The sequence below is a fragment of the Scyliorhinus canicula genome, chromosome 25 (assembly GCF_902713615.1).
Source record: "Scyliorhinus canicula chromosome 25, sScyCan1.1, whole genome shotgun sequence".
Lineage (NCBI taxonomy): Eukaryota > Metazoa > Chordata > Chondrichthyes > Carcharhiniformes > Scyliorhinidae > Scyliorhinus > Scyliorhinus canicula.
The window spans coordinates 8358871-8381573 of NC_052170.1; the positions used below are offsets into that span (position 1 = coordinate 8358871).

The 22703-nt window shown below is 45.8% G+C and overlaps 1 protein-coding gene across 3 annotated transcripts in view; it reads right to left on the minus strand.

Annotated features, from left to right (window-relative positions):
* LOC119957122 (tetraspanin-1-like) overlaps positions 1–22703 on the minus strand; it is a 53809-nt gene that overhangs the window by 12491 nt on the left and 18615 nt on the right. For 2 of the 3 annotated variants that reach the window (XR_005458753.1, XM_038784845.1), the window contains exons 2-4: positions 6914–6991; positions 6117–6323; positions 1116–1190 (exon numbers count right to left, since the gene is read on the minus strand). Coding sequence is in view for 2 of the 3 variants with exons in the window: in XM_038784845.1 (XP_038640773.1) it covers positions 1116–1190; positions 6117–6323; positions 6914–6991 (360 nt within the window). In the remaining variant the exon portion in view is untranslated. Of the gene's footprint in view, positions 1–1115; positions 1191–6116; positions 6324–6913; positions 6992–20689; positions 20813–22703 lie in introns of those variants that run through there. The other variant, XM_038784846.1, reaches the window with a different exon arrangement.

Here is a 22703-nt window from a genome sequence, read left to right on the forward strand (position 1 = left end):
TTCCTTCACTCCAGCGGAATTCTCAGTTTCTTCACGCCGGCGGGATTCTCCGTTCCTTCACTCTGGTGGGATTCGCCTTTCTTCACGCCGGTGGGATTCTCTGTTCCTGCTGCAGTCAATGGAGATTCTGAGCTGAGCGCCAAATTCTCTGTCTTTGCTGGTAACAGCAGTGAGGCAGACTCACAACAGAGAATCCTGCCCATAACGCATTCTAGATTATCACTAGTGTGTATAATATTAAAAATATAAAAAATATGTGGTGATGGCAATAAAGATATTCCTCCTTCCCCTTCCTCTTCCAAAAGAATATATTTCTTCAGTATCTAGTCTCTGGCCATCTCCAATTCCTTGCCCAATTGGTCATTCTTCACACAAGTCTTCAGAGACGTTACTGCCAGAGCAGTCCATCACAGAGGTAATTATAGATAATCTTGTCCTCAACCACCATCTGTGGAAGTACATTTTCCAGCTCATTCTGCAGTAGGAAGCCGTATTGATTGACCAACCCATACACGGGCTTGTGAAGGTGGTTCAACTACCCGAAGGAAGATTGGCTCATTCAGGAGATTAATGTGGATGCTGCTAGGAATGGAGAATTGTATCTATAAGGAGAAGCTGGATTTATATTTTTTGGAACAGAGAAGTTGGGCTGAGGCTCAGTTGAGGTGTATGAAATTCATGAGGGGCTTCGAGTGGATGGAAAAGGGCCTTTCTTGGCAGAGAGATCGATAACCAGGAGGAATAGATTTATAGTAATTGGTAAAAGGATTAGAGGGGAGTTGAGAATTCCTTTCACCAAGAGAGCGCTGGGGGTCAGGAACTCTCAGATTCAAAGGCAGACAGAAACCCTGAGACATTAAAAAAAAACCTTGGATCTACAACTGAAATGCTGTAACGTTCAGGATTACGGGCCAAGAGTTGGGAAGTGGGATTGGGCTGGAATTTCTTTTACAACTGACACAAATACGATGGGAAATAGGGCCTCTTTCTGTGCTGTAAATCTCTATTACTCTATGATCTGATTGATATGCTTAGTTGAACGCTGCCTCCAAAATGTTTTTCTTTCCCTGGATTGTTCTAATACTATTGAACAATTTTATTTCAGCGATACTCACCAAGCCAGAAAATGCAAGAACAACCACAGCGCCTGCAACTTGAGCTATGAAGATCAGCAGTATTATGATGAAAAACTAAAAAAGAGAAATAGAGAAAATCAACACTTCTGCCTCTTTGTTTACTGGTACCATGGGAAATCAAGATACTTTAAAAACATTTTTGTTTGTATATTTGGTAAGATAACAACAGATGAGTTCAGTAGGTAATCCAGTGGTTGTTACATGAGCCTGTCACCATGCATAAGAAAACCTAAGGGAACTTGTCAACAGACCGGGCCAGAAGTTCCCTGTGGCTGAATTGGTGGTCCACAGTTCAATAATAAAGGTTATTTTTTTTCTTTATACATTTATGGGATGTGGGTGGGTCACTGGCTGGGCCAGCATTTGTTGCCCACCCCTAATTGCCCTTGAAATGAGTGGCTTACTCAGCCATTTCAGAGGGGCAGTTCAGAATCAACTACATTGAAATGGGTCTGGAGTCAGGTGTCGGCCAGACCAGGTAAGGACGGCAGATTTCCCTCCCTAAAGGGACATTAGTGAACCAGATGGTTTCTTTTTAATGGCAATTGATGATTGCTTCACAGTCCCCATTAGTGAGACTAGCTTTTAACCCCAGATTTGTTAATTGAATCTAAATTCCCCCAGTCGGCGCGGTGGGATTTGAACCCCAGTTCCCAGCGCAGTAGCTTGAGCCTCTGGATAAGGAGTCCAGTGACATCACCACCAGGCCACCCTATTATATTGTGAATTATTAAGAATTTCACTAAGTCCCAAGTAATCATTGTGTAGTAAAGAGGTTCTACACACAGTAAGAATGGCATAGATATTAGTCTGCTAATTAATCTGGTGAATCTTTGCTGCACTCCCTCCATGGTAAGTATAGCGTCTTAAATAAAGGGATAAAAACTGCACACAATATTCCAGGTGAGGTCTCACCAGGGCTCTTTACTTTTTTCCCCAAATCCCCTTGTGGTGAAAGCCAACGTACCACTTGCCTTCCTAATTGCAGGCTGCACGAGCATGCTAGTTTTTAGCCACACATGGACAAGGGCACCCAGGTCTCTTTGGACTATCTGCACTTTCCAATATCTCATCATTTAAGAAATACTCTGCCTCTCTGTTTCCTTTTTACCAGAGTGAATAACTTCACGCTTATTCACATTGTGGACGGAACATTCTAGCTGTTCACATCGGCCGATGGTGCACCCCGCTGTGAGTTCCCGGTGGCCAGGGGTGCATTCAATGGGAAATCCTGTTGTCCAGATCCCGCTGCCAGTCATTGTTGGGCCATTTCCCGGGCGGGTTGCACAGAAAACCCTGCCCTATATTTTATCTGCCATGTTCTAGCCCATTCTTAGCCTATTCAAGTCTCCTTCAAACCTCCTTGTATCCTCTTCACAACTTGGGGTTCCCATCAAGCTTGGTGTCATCAGCATATTTTGAAATATTCCAATTCATCTCCATATCCAAATCATTTGTATGGATTGTGAAGAGCTGTGGACCTAGCACCGATCCTTGCTGTATCCAACTAGTAACAGCCTGCCATTCTGAGAATGATCCCCTTGTTCCGACTCTCTGTTTTCTGTTAACCAATTCTCAATTCATACTAGTATATTTCCCCCAATCCCTTGTGCTCTAATTTTATTTACTAACCTCTTGTGTGGGACTTTATCAAAAACCTTCTGAAAATCTAAATACACACATCCACTGGTTCTCCCTTGTGGATGCTACCAGTAATATCCTCAAAGAAACTCCACCCAGTTTGTCAAACATAATTTCCCTTTCATGAATCCATGTTGACTCTGTCCAATTTTACCATTCTTTTCTAAATGTCCAGTTTTCGCAACCTTTATAATAGATTCTATCATTTTCTCCACTGCCGACAACAAACTAGCAGGTTTGTATAGTTCTCCATTCTCCCTCTTCCTCCCTTCTTAAATAGTGGGTCACATTTGCTACTTTCTAGTCCACAGGAACCCAATTTTGAAAGATAACTACCAATACATCCGCCCTCTCTCTAGCCACCTCCTTCAACACACTAAGATGGAGCTCATCTGGTCTAAGGGATCGATCAATCTTCTTAAGTTTTCAAGTATTACCTCTCCACTAATACTAATTTCTTTTAGTTCCTCAGTTTCACAAGTCCCTTGATTGCCCAGTATTTCTGGAAGATTTTCTGCATCGGTATTACAGATACAAATGAACTATTTAGTTTCTCCAACATTTCCCTGCTCCCCACTATAAATTCTCTTGTCTCCACCTCTAATGGACCCACGTTTTTCCTAGCTAATCTTTTTCCTTTCACAAACCTAAGGAAGCTTTTACAGTCCACCTTTATGTTCCTGACTAGTCTGCATTCATATTCTCTTTTCCCTTTCTTAGTTTCTTAGTCTTCCTTTGCTGGATGCTAAATTGCTCCCAGTCCTTACTTCTTCTGACATCCTTCTATGCATTTGATCCTCGATCTAATGCAATCTTTAACTTATTGCCTTAGCCACAGTTGATCTTTTCCTTTTGGACGTGCCTGCCTTAGAGGAGAGGAATGTATATTTGTTGTGTAGCATTTCTTTAAATACTAGCCACTGCCCGTCTAATCGTTTAGTGTATTTTCCCAATCCACCACGTCCAACTTCCCCCTCATAACTTATTTAATTACCATTCTGTGGATCCATGTCCCAGTCAGATCTGAATTAATGGACTGGATTGTCCAGTCCCCCAGCTGTGTGTTTCTTGGTGGCGCCCGTTCGCCAGCGAGGGGGATTCTCTCCTCAAAACCCGTGGGTGGGGGTGCGTTGCCATTGGGTAAAGAAAATCCCCAACAGCCAATGAACTCTGGCCAATATCTGCTGTTTCCCAGATTTCCCATCTGCTTCTCTGACCTTCTGCTGTAACCATTTACACTCCACTGAACCCATCTTTTGTTTCTTTCCCTGTCCCATCCACACCTGCTTTTTGCTTTGCTCTATTTTCACTTTTGTCATTTAATCACTCCTGCCCTTCATTCCATCACAATCCCTCCCCCCACTTTGTTCCCAACTCTCCACCCCTCTTTTACCTGGCTCCAACTTGCTTAAAACTGTTAAATCTAACATGTTTCAGTTCTGGGGAAAAGTCATCGACTTGAAACGTTAACTCACTATCTCTCGTCACAGATGCTGTTAGGCCTGCTAAGTGTTATCTTGCATTTTCTGCTTTTATTTCCCATTTCCAAATTCTGCCATATTTTGGTTTTGATATAACGTTTTGGTCCTCTCAGCTATAAAGAGCTTTTATTCCAGAATGGCTGAATTTGAAACTAGAATTGAAAGGAGACTGCCAAATCATCAGTCAGATCTGAATATTGAAATATTGAAATGAAAATAAATGTAGTAATAATATTGGCATTTATTCAGGAAACATGTTTGCAATCTGAAGGCTGAATTGCAGTGTGATATACAACAAGTTCCCTGTTATGAATGATTCATGAAATTTTGAAATGTTTAGTCACACTGTATTTGAAGACCCAGAATGATTGAAGGTATAATATCCAACTAACCCTCCCTCCTTACGCTGTGCAACAACTAATCAAGCCTCCCAAGTCAATATAATTCTCCATCATTTTTTTTCTTCCAATTTATTCCCCTCGTTTTCCCCTGCAAGAGCTGATCCGAGGCTAGTTCACAGATGCTAATTAGCCACAAATACCCATTTTTCATATTTGAGCTTAAACGGTGAAGGTTAAAATGCTATTTGACTGCAGGAGGTATCGCAGCTACGCCCAAACTTTCCTTAGCTGGCATCTACAAGGCTCACGAGATAGTGATCAGGAATTCTAGGTAGTTTTCACCTTTTTACCATGGGAGGCCCAACAACAATTGGAACATTCCTGTCCTGCATGAGAAGACAGTGGTGATTGGTTGGTAAGTGGGAAGCCCACTAACCAGCAATCAGCATACTGCTCTCTCGCAGTACAAATTGTTGTTCCCTTTACAACTTGGTATCCTTGTAACATATCCTGATCACTGCAAACGGACAATATGTGTCTTTTTTCAGCAATGTATAGAACAATGGCTGAGCTCGAGATGTTACTGCTCTGTAAGGCTCAACCACTAAATTTAAGGATCTTAGTTCCCGATCACTCACTGGTAAGTATAACTTCTAATCAAACATCTGGGGCGGGATTCTCCGACCCCCCGCCGGGTCGGAGAATCACCAGGGGCCAGCGTTAATCCCGCCCCCGCCGTGTCCCGAAGTCTCCGCCACCAGAGATTCGGCGGGGGTGGGAATAGCGGCGCGCGGTCGACGTGCCCCCCCCCCCCCCCCCCCCCCCACCGGCGATTCTCCGACCTGCGATGAGCCAAAGTCCCGCCGCTGTCAAGCCTCTCCCGCCGGCGTGGATCAAACCACCTACCTTACCGGCGGGAGCAGGCCACGCGGGCAGGCTCCGGGATCCTGGGGGGGGGGCGCGGGGTGATCTGGCCCCGGGGGTGCCCACACAGTGGCCTGGCCTGCGATCGGGGCCTACCGATATGCGGGCGTGCCTGTGCCGTGGGGGCACTCTTTTCCTTCCGCCTTCGTCATAGTCTTCACCATGGCGGAGGCGGAAGCGACCCCCTCCCCTGCGCATGCTCGGGGATGACGTCAGCAGCCGCTGACGCTCCGGCGCATGCGCAGACTTCCGCTGGCTGGCGAAGTCCCTTTGGCCCCAGCTAGCAAGGCGCCAAAGGCCTTCCACGCCAGCTGGCAGGGCGCCAACCACTCCGGCACGGGCCTAGCCCCTCAATTTTAGGGCTTGGCCCCTAAAGGTGAGGAGACTTCCGCACCTTTGGGGCAGCCCGATGCCGGAGTGGTTCACGCCATTCCATCATGCCGAGACCCCCCGCCCCGCCGGGTAGGGGAGAATCCCGGCCCTAATCTATATCTACTTCTACCATCTTGTAAACAGCAAAGCCATGAAACAGTCCTATTACCGTTTCTTCTTACAGCAGAACCTTGAGTTGTAACCAAGAGGATTTTACTCACTATCATCAACATGCACTTGTTTTCCTTCGCTGCTCCGTAGCATCCTAGAAAGCCAATCACTAGTAAGAAGGCCCCCAAAGCAATGCAGAGATACCCCACATTCACTATTTGCTTTAGTTGTGGCGACGCTTTCGCCAGGATATCAATGAAGGATCCTGCATCCACTTTCACCCAGATTCCAACTCCCAATATGCCACCACCTGCAAGCTAGAAAAGACAGAAAAGGTGACACTTGTTAGTGCATTAATTTGGAGCACTGAAGGATCGTACTTCCAGATCAATCAATATAACTTCTGATTGACCATTTGAATACATATTAAATAATGTACAACATGAAATATGCTGAATGCTTCAGTAAGGTCATCTGTGCATTCTGCACAATCTATACTTACTTCCACAATTATTTAGGACGAGGGGCACACCGAGAGTACTGTTTGCAAATTTAGTCTCCTTACCCAAGGGGAGGACACACTTTCCCTACAGGGAGTACATCAATGGTTTACTGAACTGTTTCCTTGGATGGAAGAAATTAGCCCAGGTGAAGAGATAGACAAGGACTGCATCTAGGCAGTTAAGAAGAACGAGAGGTCACCAAATGCAAACATATGACATTCTTAAGGGACTTGGTAGGCTAGGGGCGGAGAGATTGTTTTCCCCTATCTCTGTTTGATAATGCCAAATTCCAGATGAGTCCGGGCATCAAACCTGTGTTTTACCCTCTATAAATCCACACATTAGCATTTTCAACAGTCAGCTCCACCAAGAATTTGCAGTGAAATAATCATTAGGCCACTTACAAAGATGATGCCATTGACGGCGAACATCACAATCTTCAAAAACTTGAAACAACTCATCTTCGGTTTATTTTCAGTTATCTGTAAATCAAAAAGGCCAAGTTTTTTCCCCATATTTTTCATAACATTAAAGTAGCAACAGGTATCACGTTTCACCTTTAGAATGTCCTTTAGCATACAATCAGACCCATTGAACATTTACTAGAGACTATGCCACTGTAGCCATCTCAGATGGCCACCTGCAAAGGACCATGGGAATTATGGCCAACTCCGGACTCAGACACACTCAGAGCTTGTGTGTGTATTTGCAACCCAGAAAGCTAGACGCGATCGAAACCCCCGCTTGTTTGCATTCTAATGGCCCATTTCCCCAGAAGAAAAGGGCTGTGCTCACGTAACCAATACAGATGCAGACTAACCGGAGCCACTCCCATTGCTGAGAAAGCCCAAACAGCCAAGGTCAATGACCGCTCAGGACAAACCCAGCCATCAAGACATCCGCCCCTTTATTGGCCAAAATCGAAGGCAGTGATCGAAGCCTGTTGAATTATTGGGTCCAAAGCTAAGGACCGCCCCAAAGAGTGCGAAATCCCAGAAGGATAAAAAGAGACACAGCCATGTGTTCGGTCTCTCTTGGCTCCGGCCTACGCCTAAAACCAAGCATTACGACCAGAAAACAAGTTCAAGACCAACGATCGCTACTAGACGGATGAGCCCAACAGAAACAAAGCCACTTCTTCCAAACATCCGGACAAAGGCCTTGTTCATCTGCAAAGAGCCGGTTGCCCTGAAGTTAAGTATAGGTTATTATAGTTGTTAGGTGTGGTTTAACTTGGAGTGTTTTATGTTGCATGTCAAAGTAATCCATGTGTATAAATAAACTTTGAACTTGAACTGACTAACTGGTTGTGTGGTCCTTTGATCGATATCCGGTAAAGCCTTGTCGTGGTATCATTTGATACCTGGCGACTCTGAAAAGCAATATTATCATTAATAACTGCCATATCTACTTAATATGGCAACATTATTGGCGACCTCTGACGGGACTTGAATTAGAAGTGATTTTGTCACTCCGAGAGAACCCACAAAACTTTGCATTAGAAATCCAATTGAGGAAAAGTGAAAGAAACCACAAGTGCAGGCCCGTATCGATCAAATCACCAAGATTCGGAATTGTGTATTAACCTGCATGCGTACTAACAGGGATATAAGTTAAACTCATTAGATTTCATTTCATTTCATTTTGCGTAAAACTATCGGGAGTATTGTGAACTGGAAAATAGCCCAGGCCATACCCGCTGTTCGAATCACCGCCTTATTCCCCCTGTCCCAGTAGGAAAAGAGAAGTTAGAAGCAGAGCAAAAGAGAACTTAGAGGTAGGAAAACAGAGATAATAGTAGCAATGGCCACAAAAGCGATGGAACGTCTAATGAACCCGCAGGAACCCGAGGTTGCAGTGACCAACAGAGCAGAGCAGTGCCCCACATGGGAAGAGGAATTGAGGAAGTATTTGAAGGGGAAAGGATGGCCCCTTTGGTCCGAGTTTTGTTCAAATGATGAGTCAGGTCCAGGAAGCATAGGACAAACCTGGTGGGACAACCTAACCGACGTACATAAGAAGAATGCAGTGAAAGTTCGTAAGCCGATGGCAATAGTGTCCTGTTTGGCACAGTTGCGAGGCACAGAGGAGGTCGTGAGGACGCTCCGCAGACAGTTAGTTGAGAAAGAAGAGAAGAATGAGGGAAACAATACTGAAAGTGAAAAGATAATTGAGCAACTCCGGGAACAGTTGGCAGCTAAAGATAAAGAGATGGCTGATGTCAAACGGGCACACCAATCGTGTTTAGTTCACCTTAGCAGCTTTCAGACCCAGTACGATAAAGCCTACCAAGATACACAGCGCGCAATTTTGGTACGAGAAGAGACAGAACAGCAGGTAGCACAGTTAACAAGACAATGCACAGATTTAAAGTCAGCTTTACGAGCGCTCCATAGCTCCACTGCAGAATAAAGACAGAGCACAGTAGATCACGCAAAATGTAGACAACAAATAGAGAAGTTGCAGTCACGGCTGTCAGTGCAAAATGGATTCAGAGATATCTTTGGACAAGATTTAGATGAGAATGGCCCCAATTGGCAAGAACTAAATGAAACCGCCCATAGATATGCGGAGGATACCGAAAATCACTATCGAGCCCCCCAGGCCCCGAAAAGGAAAGCACGCGCACCACCGATTGCACAGGCAGCACACACCCCCATGAATCCAGTCACCACACAGCGCAAGTCATCGGATCGGGATGAGCCTGATTTCGTTTACACCACCCCACTAACTATCACCCAATTGAGAGATGCCTGCGCCAAAATTGAACCATTTGAACACACCGCAGACCCACATAATTTCTTTGAGAGAGTACGACAGCAAACGGTTATGCACGGTCTAGACGAACCGGAGGAAGTTAAGCTTATAGTCATGAGCCTTGAGCCGTCCGTTAGCTCAGCTTTACCAGGACCCCAGAATGTGTGAGGAGGAACCCTACAGGAAATGAAAACGGCCATTTTAGATGCGATCGGGTACAACAAGGGCGACCCAGTAGAAGGTTTGAACAGTTGTCGGCAAAAGAAGGGAGAGCATCCGGCTGCATTTGCAGGTCGGCTTTGGATCCACTTTAAAGCAGTATTTGGGGATTTGAACCGCGCACACTTAAATGAAGACGACACAACTAAATGGGCCCGCACTTTAGTCTCCCATGCCACAGAAGCAGGTCAAAAGGCTTGTGTAAATTACGACCATGCAGATGCCACACATAATGAAGTTTGGGTTTTAAAGCGACTCTCCAGAGCTTGGGAACAATCCCTACATAGGAAGGCAGATTAGGAAAAGGCAGAGACTAATATGCACCCAGTCAGGACTAATCAGGACCCGGCATGGGTAAATGAGGGCAGACATGAAGGACAGAGCCCCAGAGCACAGGCACCACAAGGTTGCTATAATTGTGGACACATGGGACATTACGCCCGTGAATGCAGACAAAACCCCCCAAACCAGCAATGGCACCAGCAATCGAACGCCCCACCTAGGAACAATGTTAGGCCCATACATAGCATTAGCGCCTGAACAGATAATGCAGTTATCAACACCACAGATTGACGGCGTTCGGACTCCCCAACTTGGGTCTGCGACACACTCTGGGACAAATCAGGCAGACCAGTAGTCACAGGCACAGTCCGGGGACATCCAGTAGAATTCCTTTGGGACACAGGAGGGTCCCGCACCACTTTAAACTCCTCCACAATGTTTCAGCATGACAAATGGCCCACCAGAGACACTATCACCCTCAGTGGATTTACAGGACATGTACAGCAGGGATACATTACAGACCCCGTAGATATTCAGATAGGAACCATAAACACCAGGCACCCCGTTGTTTTAGTCGACTTGCCCCAAATAGCCGAGCACATTCTAGGAATCGACTTTATAACCTGAAAAAAGTCCAGATCCAAAAATACAAGGTCATTTATTTAGGCACCATTATCACCCATGGGAAGAGAGAGATTGTACACAAACGAATTGAGTCAATAGTTAAATTGCCCCTGCCCCACAATATCACTGCACTCCGTTCATTCTTAGGATTAGTTGGATATTGTAGGAACCATATAGATGGTTTTGCCACAAAAGCAGCCCCACTCTCAGAGCTCCTAAAAAGAACGCCCCATGGGAATGTCTTCCTCAGCACATGGACGCCATCGATGAATTATAACGCACCCTAGGCACAGCCCCCGCTTTGCAAGTTCCAGACCCCCACTCTCCCTACGCCATAGAAGTAGCAACCACCGACCGAACCCCATCAGCAGTACTCCTTCAGGAAAGATATGACCGATTAGGACCCGTAGCCTATGCCTCACGAATTTTGGATCCCGTAAAGCAAGGATTTTCAGCCTGCGAACGGCACTTGCTCGCAGTCTTTTGGGCAGTGCAGTATTTTGAATATATCACAGGCCTTAACCCAGTAACGATTTTAACCAAGCATACCCCAACACAGCTATTGTTAGATGGTCGATTAAAAGGACGGTTCAGTCAGCCAGATTAGAGCAGCTCGCTGGACACTGTTGCTACAAGGAAGGGACATTACAGTTAAATGTACAAAAACCCACACATTTTTAGCAGACAGCCTTCAGTATGCAGGGATCCCCACATGAATGTCTGATCATTGCAGCCAAACACCACACAGGACCCTTTATTCCGAAGTCACTACACACACGAGCAGGCATCAGAACACAGAATCCCCACAACACGGACGACGCTTTAAAGATTTATGTAGACGGTTCCTCCACCATAGAAAATGGAAAGAGAATAACTGGTTGTGGAATTTATGTGGAAGACACACAGGGACGCGCATTAGAGGAAATATCTTTAAAATTGCCCGGCCACCTAGGATCACAAGCAGCCGAATTAGCAGCTATAGCATATGTAATGCAGCGCTCAGATTCCTTTCCGACCCCAGCGGACATACATTTGGACAGTTTATAAGTTTGCAATAGTTTGACAGAATTCCTGCTCCTGTGGGAATCTCGGATTCGTATCCGCTGATGGTAAACCCCTACCCTCTGCACCATTGTTGAAGCCTATCCTTAAGACAGCAAAAGACCGCACATATGGCATAATCAAGGTGAGAAGCCATCATCGTTCCTCCCTACCCGGTAACGTAAAGGCAGACGCCTTAGCCAAGTGAGGATCGCGCCACGGACACTTTTGGCAACCACTCGAAAGTGAACCGATAGACGCAGTCCAGGTTTCACCGACCAATATCGAAGATTTAGCCCAGGCCCAAAGGGCAGACGACACTCTTAAGCAAGTTTTAGACGGTAACTTCCCAGCCCCCTACGACAAATTCAAGGACTCACTGACGGTACAGGACGGTATAGTTTTGAGAAATGGAATTTATGTGGTCCCCACCCATGACAGAAACCAGATAATTTACCAGTTTCATGACGGACACAGACATCAGGGGATAGACAATACCATTGCCCATTTAAGACCTTTGTGCTGGTGGCCTGATTTAAAAGCAGACGTCACGTATTATGTTGACAATTGTTAATCTGTGCACAGGAAAGGTACTCCAAGAAAGGACAATTGAGACACACCCTACCTGTTAATGGCCCATGGACAAATTTACAGCTGGACTACATTGGTCCCCTCCCCCCCTGCAGAAATGGTTTTAAATATGTATTAGTAGTAATCGCCACCTTTACAAAATGGGTAGAAGCATTTCCCTCCCGGATGAACACAGCAAAAGGCTCCAGCTAAGATTTTGACCCAACAGATATTTACACGCTGGGTCTTCCCCGCAGCATTGAGTCAGACAAAGGTTTCCATTTCACCGGCAGAGTCATGCAAAATGTCCTTACGATTTTTGGAATCAAGCAAAAATTTCACATAGCGTATCACCCTCAATCCAGCGGCATTGTTGAACGAATGAGTCACACATTGAAAGTGACCATTAGAAAAATGGTGCAACAGCATAACACCACATGGGACACAGTCCTCCCATTCACCCTTATGTTTATTAGGAACACAGTATCCCCCACCCCCCACACTCTCATGACCGGACGGCCCATGAAAGGAACTGAATATTTATTAGGTCTCAATTTGGCAAGCCCCAGTCACCACCATGAAAAAGCAGTCCAACAAGTCATGGAAAATATTAAGAAGTCTTACAACACCAGGTTAAAGTCCAACATATTTGTTTCAAACACTAGCTTTCGGAGCACTGCTCCTTCCTGGAAGGAAGGAGCAGTGCTTCTTACTGTGTTCACCCCAGTCCAATGCCGCTTCTCCACATCATGGAAAATATTAAAGCAGCACAGCTCGCTGCAGCTGTCCAATTAGGCTCTAGGAAAAAGCAGAGTAAAGCCTGCTATGATAAAACAGTCCACCCCGTAGAGTAAACAGCCAGTCAGCAAGTGATGGTTTCCCTTTACAATCCCAGTTCATTCCTCTCCCCTAAATTTGCAGGACCCTACTCCATTTCGGACAAAGTGAGCCCCTCCGTGTACAAGATAATGTACCCCAATGGTAAAACTGGTTGTTTCCACATCAACCAGTTCAAAGTCTATGGAACCCAATGTCGCCACTCCCACCACATCTCCCTGGCAATAGCAGATGATTCCGCCCTGCCCATCAACAACCTAGTCCAACCTTCCCCCAGCCATGACAGCAAGTCCATACCCACATACTCAACCTGGTCTCTGCCCACAAGTATACTTTCTACCTTGAGCTTGATTCAGACGATAGCGCCAGCCTCCCCGAATTGACCACGATCACTGACCACTGGTACAACCTCCCCGGCTCCAGTCACTCCAGCCCCTGGAACTACGACCAGGACATGTTTGGCCCCCAATACCCCCTTCCACTGCCAGAGCCACCGCCACGCCCGACAACAGTAATTTGCCCTTCACTGCCACCGCCCCTACGCCTCATGCCAAACGAACCCCTTTTTGGCACCGCGACAACTCTTGTAGATTGGTAAGACATGACGATTCAGATTCCAGGATGGCCCACGCGGCCACGGCACAAAAACGGCAGACACGAGTCTGGCAACCAGGAGATGGTGACGGTTCCGAGTCTGCCTCCTGTTACGGTAACCCTTTTACACCGCTTTCCGATACAGAACCCTGAGGTGTCCAGATGATGAGAAAAAGGAGCCGCATAAGAATTCCGGTGTCCTAATTACTGATGGAGCCTGCCCGCCTTTTATTTCCTCCTTTCTTTCTTATTGCTACATGGTTTTAATTAATGTCGGCCTGACACCCAATTTCTTGATACAGTCATAGCTACTCTTCCAACGCCATTTACTGACCAATGGCCGTTAAAGGAACAATTGTTGGATCTCACATGTGTTACAAATTCTTTCCGCTCGTTTCGGTCACCCAGGTAGGGAGCAGCGGCACTAATCCCCACCCTGCCTGAGGACCCCAAATGCATCTGGTCAGCTAAGCTCGGGTAGTGGAGCAACGACACTAATCCCCACCCTGCCTGAGGACCCCAAATGCATCTGGTCAGCTAAGCTCGGGTAGTGGAGCAACGGCACTAATCCCCGCCCTGCCTGAGGACCCCAAATGCATCCGGTCAACTGAGCTCGGGTAGTGGAGCAACGGCACTAATCCCCGCCCTGCCTGAGGACCCCAAATGCATCCGGTCAGCTAAGCTCGGGTAGTGGAGCAACGGCATTGATCACCGTCCAACCCAGGTGTCCCACCCATTCTTGCCCTGCCGCAGCCCACACGCACCTCATGTTCCCGTCACTTCGCATATTCTGGAATGGTTCTTTACACTTTTCACTGTCTTTGGCAGGTCTTAGTTTCCCTTCTCTGCTCTTATTGTGGTTTAAAGAATGCCCTTTGCCACAGTCTGTACCCTCAACTCTTTACCTTCCGCGATTCATTGGTCGCTTCCCCACCTGCTATTTACATGTTTGACACACTTGGTTGCCACATATATTCTGCGATACGCGAACTACCTCTGGACCCTGGGGCGAAGAAACTTTATAAAACAGGCCACCCTAAAATTCGGCTGGTTAAGATAAGCCTCAACCTCCCATGGTTGTGATTTAAGAAAGACTGGGCAAAGAAATTGTCCGCCCACTCCAAGCATCGATCACAAGCTGCGAGTGTCTCTGTACTTTAAAAATTTGCATTTCCTGTCTCTCCAAAATGGTATTTCAAAAAAAAAAATGAGGTAGTCACACATGGTGAAGATTCTAATGGGTAATTGAAGTTAAGGAGAGAAAGACAAACAAAGGACCATGGGAATTATGGCAAACCCAGGACTCAGACACACTCAGAGCTTGTGTGTTTATTTGCAACCCAGACAGCTAGACGCGATCGAAACCCCCGCTCGTTTGCATTCTAATGGCCCATTTCCCCAGAACAAAAGGACTGTAGTCAGGTAACTGATACAGATACAGACTAACCAGCGCCACTCCCTTTGCTAAGAAAGCCCAAACAGCCAAAGTCAATAACCGCTCAGGACAAACCCAGCCATCAAGACATCCGCCCCTTTATTGGCCAAAATCGAAGGCAGTGATCGAAGCCTGTCGAATTATTGGGTCCAAAGCTAAGGACCGCCCCAAAGAGTGTGAAATCACAGAGGGATAAAAAGAGACACAGCCATGTGCTCGGTCTCTCTTGGCCCCGGCCTACGCCTAAAACCAAGTGTAGCATTACGACCAGAAGACAAGTTCAAGACCAACAACCGCTACCAGATGGATGAGCCCAGCAGAAATGAAGTCACTTCTTCTACCCAGCCACGCAAGATCCGAACAAAGGCCTTGTTCATCTGCAAAGAGCCAATTGCCCTGAAGTTAAATATAGGTTATTGTAGTTGTTAGGTGTAGTTTAACTTATAGTGTTTTATGTTGCATGTCGAAGTAATCCTTGTGTGTAAATAAACTATCTTTGAACTTGAACTGACTAACTGGTTGTGTGGTCCTTTGATCAATATCCGGTAAAGCCTTGTGGTGGTATCATTTGATACCTGGCGACTCTGAAAAGCAATATTAGCATTAATAATTGCCATATCTAGTTAATTTGGCAACACCACCACCACCAAGTAATTTCTAATTAATAAACAGTTTGTGTGATAACAATTAAACAATTAGCATCAGGACAAACATGTATGCTGAACCAAGTGAAGGAAGCACAAACTGGCATCTGAACTGTAATTCATTCAAACTGGATCGCGTATGTTAATGCTGGCAACATTATGTCCTTTACACAAGGTTATCTTATACAGTGCAAAAAAATAGAAACTGAAATCTTCCAGGCGCAACTCAATCTCATATAGAAACAAGTGACAATATTAGGACATTTTTGATGATACAAACTTCTTCACAGGGAAGCAATGGTCCACTCAAACTGGTCAAAGACCAATAGCCTGTGCAATCCTTAGGTAGGATTAAATTTCACAACAAAAGTAACCTAAAATGGATGAACAGTGATAAAGGTACCTCAGATAAATAACATAATAACTGCATCTGTGTGGTTAGCACAACCACCTCACAGCGCTGAGGTCCCAGGTTCGATCCTGGCTCTGGGTCACTGTCTGTGTGGAGTTTGCACATTCTCCCCGTGTCTGCGTAGGTTTCGCCCCCACAACCCAAAAAAAAAAAATGTGCAGAGTAGGTGGATTGGCCACGCTAAATTGCCCCTTAATTGGAAAAAATAATTGGGTAATCTAAATTTATAAAAAATAAAAAATAAAAAAAAAATAACTGCATCTGTAATCTTCCTTAGCCTCTGAATAAATTAAGAGCACTAATTGTTAGTGAAAATGCAATGATCTACAATGAGAATAAGCCTCCTGCTGACTTTGTGAAGGAGAACATGGTATAATCGGCACAAAAAACTCACTAAAATGAGAGTAAGTTTTCCTATTCATTTCCATAAATTAATTTCAAGGGTGTGTTTTAAAAATGCAAGCATTGTCTGCTGTTTACAGAATATAGCTGGCAAATTGCCAGAGCTTAAGGCATTATTGTACAATTCAGACTTTATAATAGAATCTTTATTACCACAAGTAGGCTTACATTAACACTGCAACGAAGTTACTGTGAAAATCCCCTGGTTGCCACATTCCGGCGCCTGTTCGGGTACATGGAGGGAGAATTCAGAATATCCAATTCACCTAACAGCACGTCTTTCGGGATTTGTGGGAGGAAACCGGAGCACCCAGAGGAAACCCATGCAGACACGGGGAGAACGTGTAAACTCCGCACAGACAGTGACCCAAGCCAGGAATTGAACATGGGACCCTGGAGCTGTGAGGCAACAGTGCTAACCACTGTGCTACCATGCCACCTTTAAACTTCAGGTCTATAATTCACCATGATAACTAATTGTTGTACTTACCGTTGTAGAGTGAAGTCATTTAGTAGGTAATTGTAACAGTTGTTTGTCTCCCAGCCCTGCGTTAATATGCACCAAGACTTGGCTAATAGACATTCAGCAAAAATGCTAAATTTTGACTATCAAAGACCTTCTTATTAAAAAAAATGGAATAAACCCTCCCCCATTCAGAAATGTGGCACTGGGTTGGCAGTGGGCATTTTTAGTTTGCCTTTGAAGCTAATGATTGTTTTGTGCCAAGAAGCAAGTAGTATCAAAAGCGGAAGTTTGCTGGAACCGCCAACCTTCACAATTCTTTCTATTTTGGTGAGACTAAAACACGTGAAAGATGAAGCTCTTCTGTACTGTTTTTCCTTCTGCACTTTTTTCTCTTCATTCTTGGGGCGTGAGCATTGGTTAGGTGAGCATTTATTGCCCGTTCCTAATTGTCCTTGAGAAGGTGGTGGCGAGTCACCTTCCTGAACTGCTGCAGTCTACATGGTGTAGGTAAATCCACTGTGCTGTTAGGAAGGGTTCCAGAATTTTGACCCAGTGACAGCAAAGGAACAACGATTATATTTCCAAATCAGGGTGGTGTGACTTCGAAAGGGAACTAGCAGGTGTTGATGTTCCCATGAAACTGCTGTTCTTGGCCTTCTAGATGGTAGAGATCACAGGTTTGGAAGGTGAAGTTGAAGGAGCTTTGGGGTGTTGCTGCATCTTGTGGATGATGCACAGTGCTGCCGATATGTACCTGTGGTAGAGGGAGTGAATGCTTAAAATGGTGGACGCGGTGCCAATCAAGCAGGCTGCTTTGTCCTGGGTGGTGTTGGGCTTCTCGAGTGTTAGAGCTGCGCTCATCCAGGACTCCAGAAGAGTTATCACACTCCAGACTTGTGCTTTGTAGATGATGCTTTGGGGAGTCAGTGGTTGACTTACTCACCACAGAAATTCCAGACCCTAACTTGCTCTTTTAGCGACACTATTTCTATGGCTGGTCCAGTTAATGCTAACCCCAGTATGTTTGTAGTGGGGGATTTGATAGTGGTAATGCTAATGAATCATGGGATATATTTTCTTGTTGGAGATAGTCATTGCCTGGCACTTATGTTGGTTGAATACTACTTATCAGCCCAAAGCCTAAATGCTGTGCAGTGTTATGATCTTAGTTGATATTACTACTAACCAGAACCCTGGCTCAGGGCGACAGGGTGGCACAATGCTTAGCACTGCAGCCTCACAGCGCCAGGGACCCGGGTTCAATTCTGACCTTGGGTCACTGTCTGTGCGGAGTTTGCACCTTCTCCCCGTGTCTGCGTGAGTTTCCTCCAGATGCTCCGGTTTCCTCTCACAACCCAAAGATGTGCAGATTAGGTGGATTGGCCACTTTAAATTGCCCCAGGGGTGTGAAGGTTAGGTGAGGTTACGGGGATAGGGCGAGGTAGTGGGTCTAGGTAGGATGCTCTTTCAGAGGGTCAGTGCCAACATGATGGGCCGAATGGCTTCCTTCAGCACTGTAGGCATTCTAACAAAAGACCGTAACTGCCCTTTTCTTTCGGAAACATGGATGAACAGTCACAAGACCACCAATTAGCTTTTAACGACATAAAAAAAATTAAACATGAAAGGTTTGACTGTAATATAATGCTTCTTCACTTCCACTTGTCTTCACAAATATACGCAGATTTTAAGGATAACATCGGTCACGAGATGTACCTTATGCTATAATGTTCTCAGTAAATACAGTCCCTGTGAACCAATAGGCCAACTGTGGTCAGACACACCATACTCTGTAACCGGCAGATACCATCCAATCAAACATCTATGGATTTCTCCTCAAATCTCCCCAGGTGGTTACTACATTCTGGACCAACTGGCCTCATTGGACTCTGGCTTCCACACAAGCGTTTCCCTAACTCCATTCTCAAAAAGACACATCTTAGAATCTTCTTCCAAACAAGGCTTTCCTCAGCTGTTTTCAGCAAGGATCCACTTCCAGTATTTCCAGCTCTCCTTTCAGTATTCCTCTGCCTTGAATGGCCACATGAATCCAAGCTTCCTCGCTATCTCTCAGATACCCAGGTACACCAGGAGAACACTACTGCTTCATATGTTGTGCCAAGGTCAGCAACCTTTGGATAGCTTCAGATTTCTGGCTTCTTGCTAGCCAACTCCACCAGGTTTGCACTTTTCAATCTTCCTGGGACCTCTCTTTTCATTCCCTGGTTTTGCTTTCTTCCCATTACTCCATTGAATTGCTTCTGGCAAAGCTGTGAGAGCTGTTTCCGCTCTAGCTTCCTAGCTCCTTGGGTCCAGTATAAAGCTAAACTTTTATATTTCTAACTTAATAGTGACCCCTGGTTGCTAAGCAACAGCCCAGTCCTTCTTGAAGCCCAGTTTTGTTTTCTCTTTGTAAACTGTCTAATCACAATACAGACACGGATGCCCAATATTGAGTGGCCAGAGGTGGGTTTCTCCGTCCCGCCGCATCAGATTTCTGGTTCAGCACGCCGGCGGGATGCTCCATTTCGCTGGCTGGTCAATGGGGTTTCCCGTGCGCCAGCCCCATGCCGTCGGGAAACCCCCCTCCCCCGGGTAGCCGGCAAAACAGAATCCAGCCCCAGATCTTTTCTAAATCTGTCCCATTTTAACACGATGTTATTCCCACACGACATGAAGAAGGGTGTCCTTGGCGTGACTTCACCTTCATAGGATTGCGTAGTGGTCACTCTTACCAGTAGTGCCATGGTCAAATGTATCTGCGACGGGTGAATTGGTGAGGATGAAGTCAAGGAGATTTTTCCCTTTTGTTGGTTTCCTGCAGGCACCATCTGGCAGGTGTTTCCTTCAGCGTTCAGCCAGTCGTGGTGACACCAAACCATTCTTGGGCTTGGACATTTAAGACCCCCACCCACCTTCTCTTGGATAAAATGAGGTAGAAACACTTCCATTTTCCGGCTGTTTACCACCAGCCCTCAGGAAAATTGAATCATTAATATTTAGAAGGTGGTCTTGCATCTAAATATTCCATTTTATTGGCAAAATCTCCAATTTTGGCTAAATATTGATTATTTGAGTGGAATATTAGTGAATTCTCAGTGATAATCTTGTGGGTAAAGGTTGGAACCACAGTCACTGGAGCTTAGACGAATGAGAGGTAATCTTGTTGAGATATACAAGATTCTGAGCAGGCTCGACAGGGTGCGGGGTAGATGCTGAGAGGTGGGTCCTTAATGGAGGAATCTAGAACCGCGGCTAAGTTTCAAAATAAGGGATCTGACATTTAAGGTAGAGTTGAGGAGAGTTATGTGTGGAATTCTCTCTCCCAGCGGGTCTGGGTCATTGAACATATCCAAGACATACTTAACTGACCACGATGTGAAGGATTGTAAGCACAGGAAGGAAATTGGAATTTAGGACCCATCAGATCAGCCGTGATCTTATTCTGCCAGGCGGCACAATGGCACAGTGGCTAGCACTGCTGCCAGAGCGGCAGGTTCCGACTTTGGATGACAGTGTGAAGTTTGCATGTTCGCCCCATGTCTGCGTGGGCTTCCTCCGGGTGCTTCAGTTCCCTCCCACAGTCCAAAGATGTGTAAGTGAGGTGGATTGGCCATGATACATTTCCCTTTTAGTGCCCAAAAGGTCACGTGGGGTTACAGGGATAGGGTGGGGGCGTGGGTATTCTTTCAGAGGCTAGGTGCAGGCTCCATTCTGCACTGTAGCAATTCTATGATTTTATCTGCAGAGAACTTTTTTTTTTTCATTTGCATTCTGAAACAACTATTTTAATTTCATTGACACAGTTGCGTAGACTTAAAAATTATGTGTAATTCCATATTTGACATTACGACCAAGAAGGCTGCCAAGCTGTGTCAAATCTATGGAGTCACTCACGGACAGACTTGTTACGAACATCCGCTGAGGCTCCTCTCCGGTTTACTGAGTATAATGGCTGGTGTCGAGCTGAAAAATGGGAGGTTGAAATAAAAACTCATTAATCAAGAAGATGGCCGAGATCATTTTACCGGCTGATTCTGGACACCGTGTCCAAAATTAGGAGCAAATGACTCAAAAATATCTCCCTCTGGCCCCAGCACAAATACACAAAAAGTCTCATCCCTAACAAATAGAGTAAATTAGATTTTTTATAAAAAGAGGTATTGGTTCCTTGCAGAAGGAGAAGGTTAAAATGTCTGCAGAAAAAGCAAGTGGCTGAGATGAGACTGGGCGGTTTATGGAGAAAAACACATGCAGGGTTAATGATAAAAGGGCTCATTTTTGATCGCGAAACATTCTCTGAATCAACATCGGATGCAAGCTATCTTGAGCTACTAATCCAGGCTGACATTTTTTGCACAGTATTGGGAGTGCTTCTCTGTTGGAGATGCCATCTTTCAGGCAAGATGTTGAATTGACGTTACAGAACGCTTCAAAGAAGGAGGATATTCTGATGCACTGGCCAACGTAATTGATTAATTCACCATTTATCTCGATTGTCTGTGGGACTCCACTCAGTCAAAACTTTTTTTTTTATGTGGGCCTCGCTGGCTGGGCCTGCATTTATTGCCTCCCTGAGGCCACAAGAATCAACAACGTTGCTGTGGGTCTGGAGTCACGTGTAGGCCAGACCCGGGTAAGGACGGCAGATTTCTTTCCCGAAAGGACATTAGTGAACCAGATGGGTTTTTACAACAATCGACAATGGTTTCATGGTCACCATTGGACTTTTAATCCCGGATTTTTATTGAATTTAAATTCCGCCAATGCTCCGTTGGGATTCAAACCCATCTCCCCAGAGCATTACCCTGGGTCTCTGCATTACTAGTCCAGTGACAATACTACTAAACCACCACCTCCCCAACTGGCTGCTGCATTTGACTACTTAAGAGTGGCTACACATCAAAAGTAATTCACGAGCAGTGAAACACTTCAGTACATCCTGAAACTGTTGGTAGTGATGTACAGACACAATTTATTTTGTGTCCGATAATACAAATGTAAACAAACACAAATACAACATACAAAACAGTGAAGATACCACTATGCAATGTTGAAAGGGCGTTGCACTGTCGGTGGTGCCATCTTTTGAAGGAGATGTTCTGTCCCATCAGGCAGCTGTAATAGATTCTGGAGCACTACTTGAAGAAGAGTAAGGAAGCTTCTTTAACATCCTGGAAAATGTTTAATTCCTCAACCAACAGCATTAAAACAAATTATTTGGCAACTTACCTCACGGTTGTTTGGGAAATCTCACCAGGCACATCTCTGCTGGTTCTGGGCCCTGACTAGGCACATCTCTGCTGGTTCTGGGCCCTGACTAGGCACATCCCTGCTGGATCTGGGATCTCACTAGGCACATCTCTGCTGGTTCTGGGACCTCACTAGGCACATCCCTGCTGGTTCTGGGCCCTCACTAGGCACCTCTGCTGGTTCTGGGCCCTGACTAGGCACATCCCTGCTGGTTCTGGGACCTCACTAGTCACATCCCTGCTGGTTCTGGGATCTCACTAGGCACATCCCTGCTGGTTCTGGGACCTCACTAGGCACATCTCTGCTGGTTCTGGGACCTCACTAGGCACATCCCTGCTGGATCTGGGACCTCACTAGTCACATCTCTGCTGGATCTGGGACCTCACTAGGCACATCCCTGCTGGTTCTGGGCCCTGACAAGGCACATCCCTGCTGGATCTGGGATCTCACTAGGCACATCCCTGCTGGTTCTGGGCCCTGACTAGGCACATCCCTGCTGGATCTGGGCCCTGACTAGGCACATCCCTGCTGGTTCTGGGCCCTGACTAGGCACATCCCTGCTGGATCTGGGATCTCACTAGGCACATCCCTGCTGGTTCTGGGATCTCACTAGGCACATCCCTGCTGGTTCTGGGATCTCACTAGGCACATCCCTGCT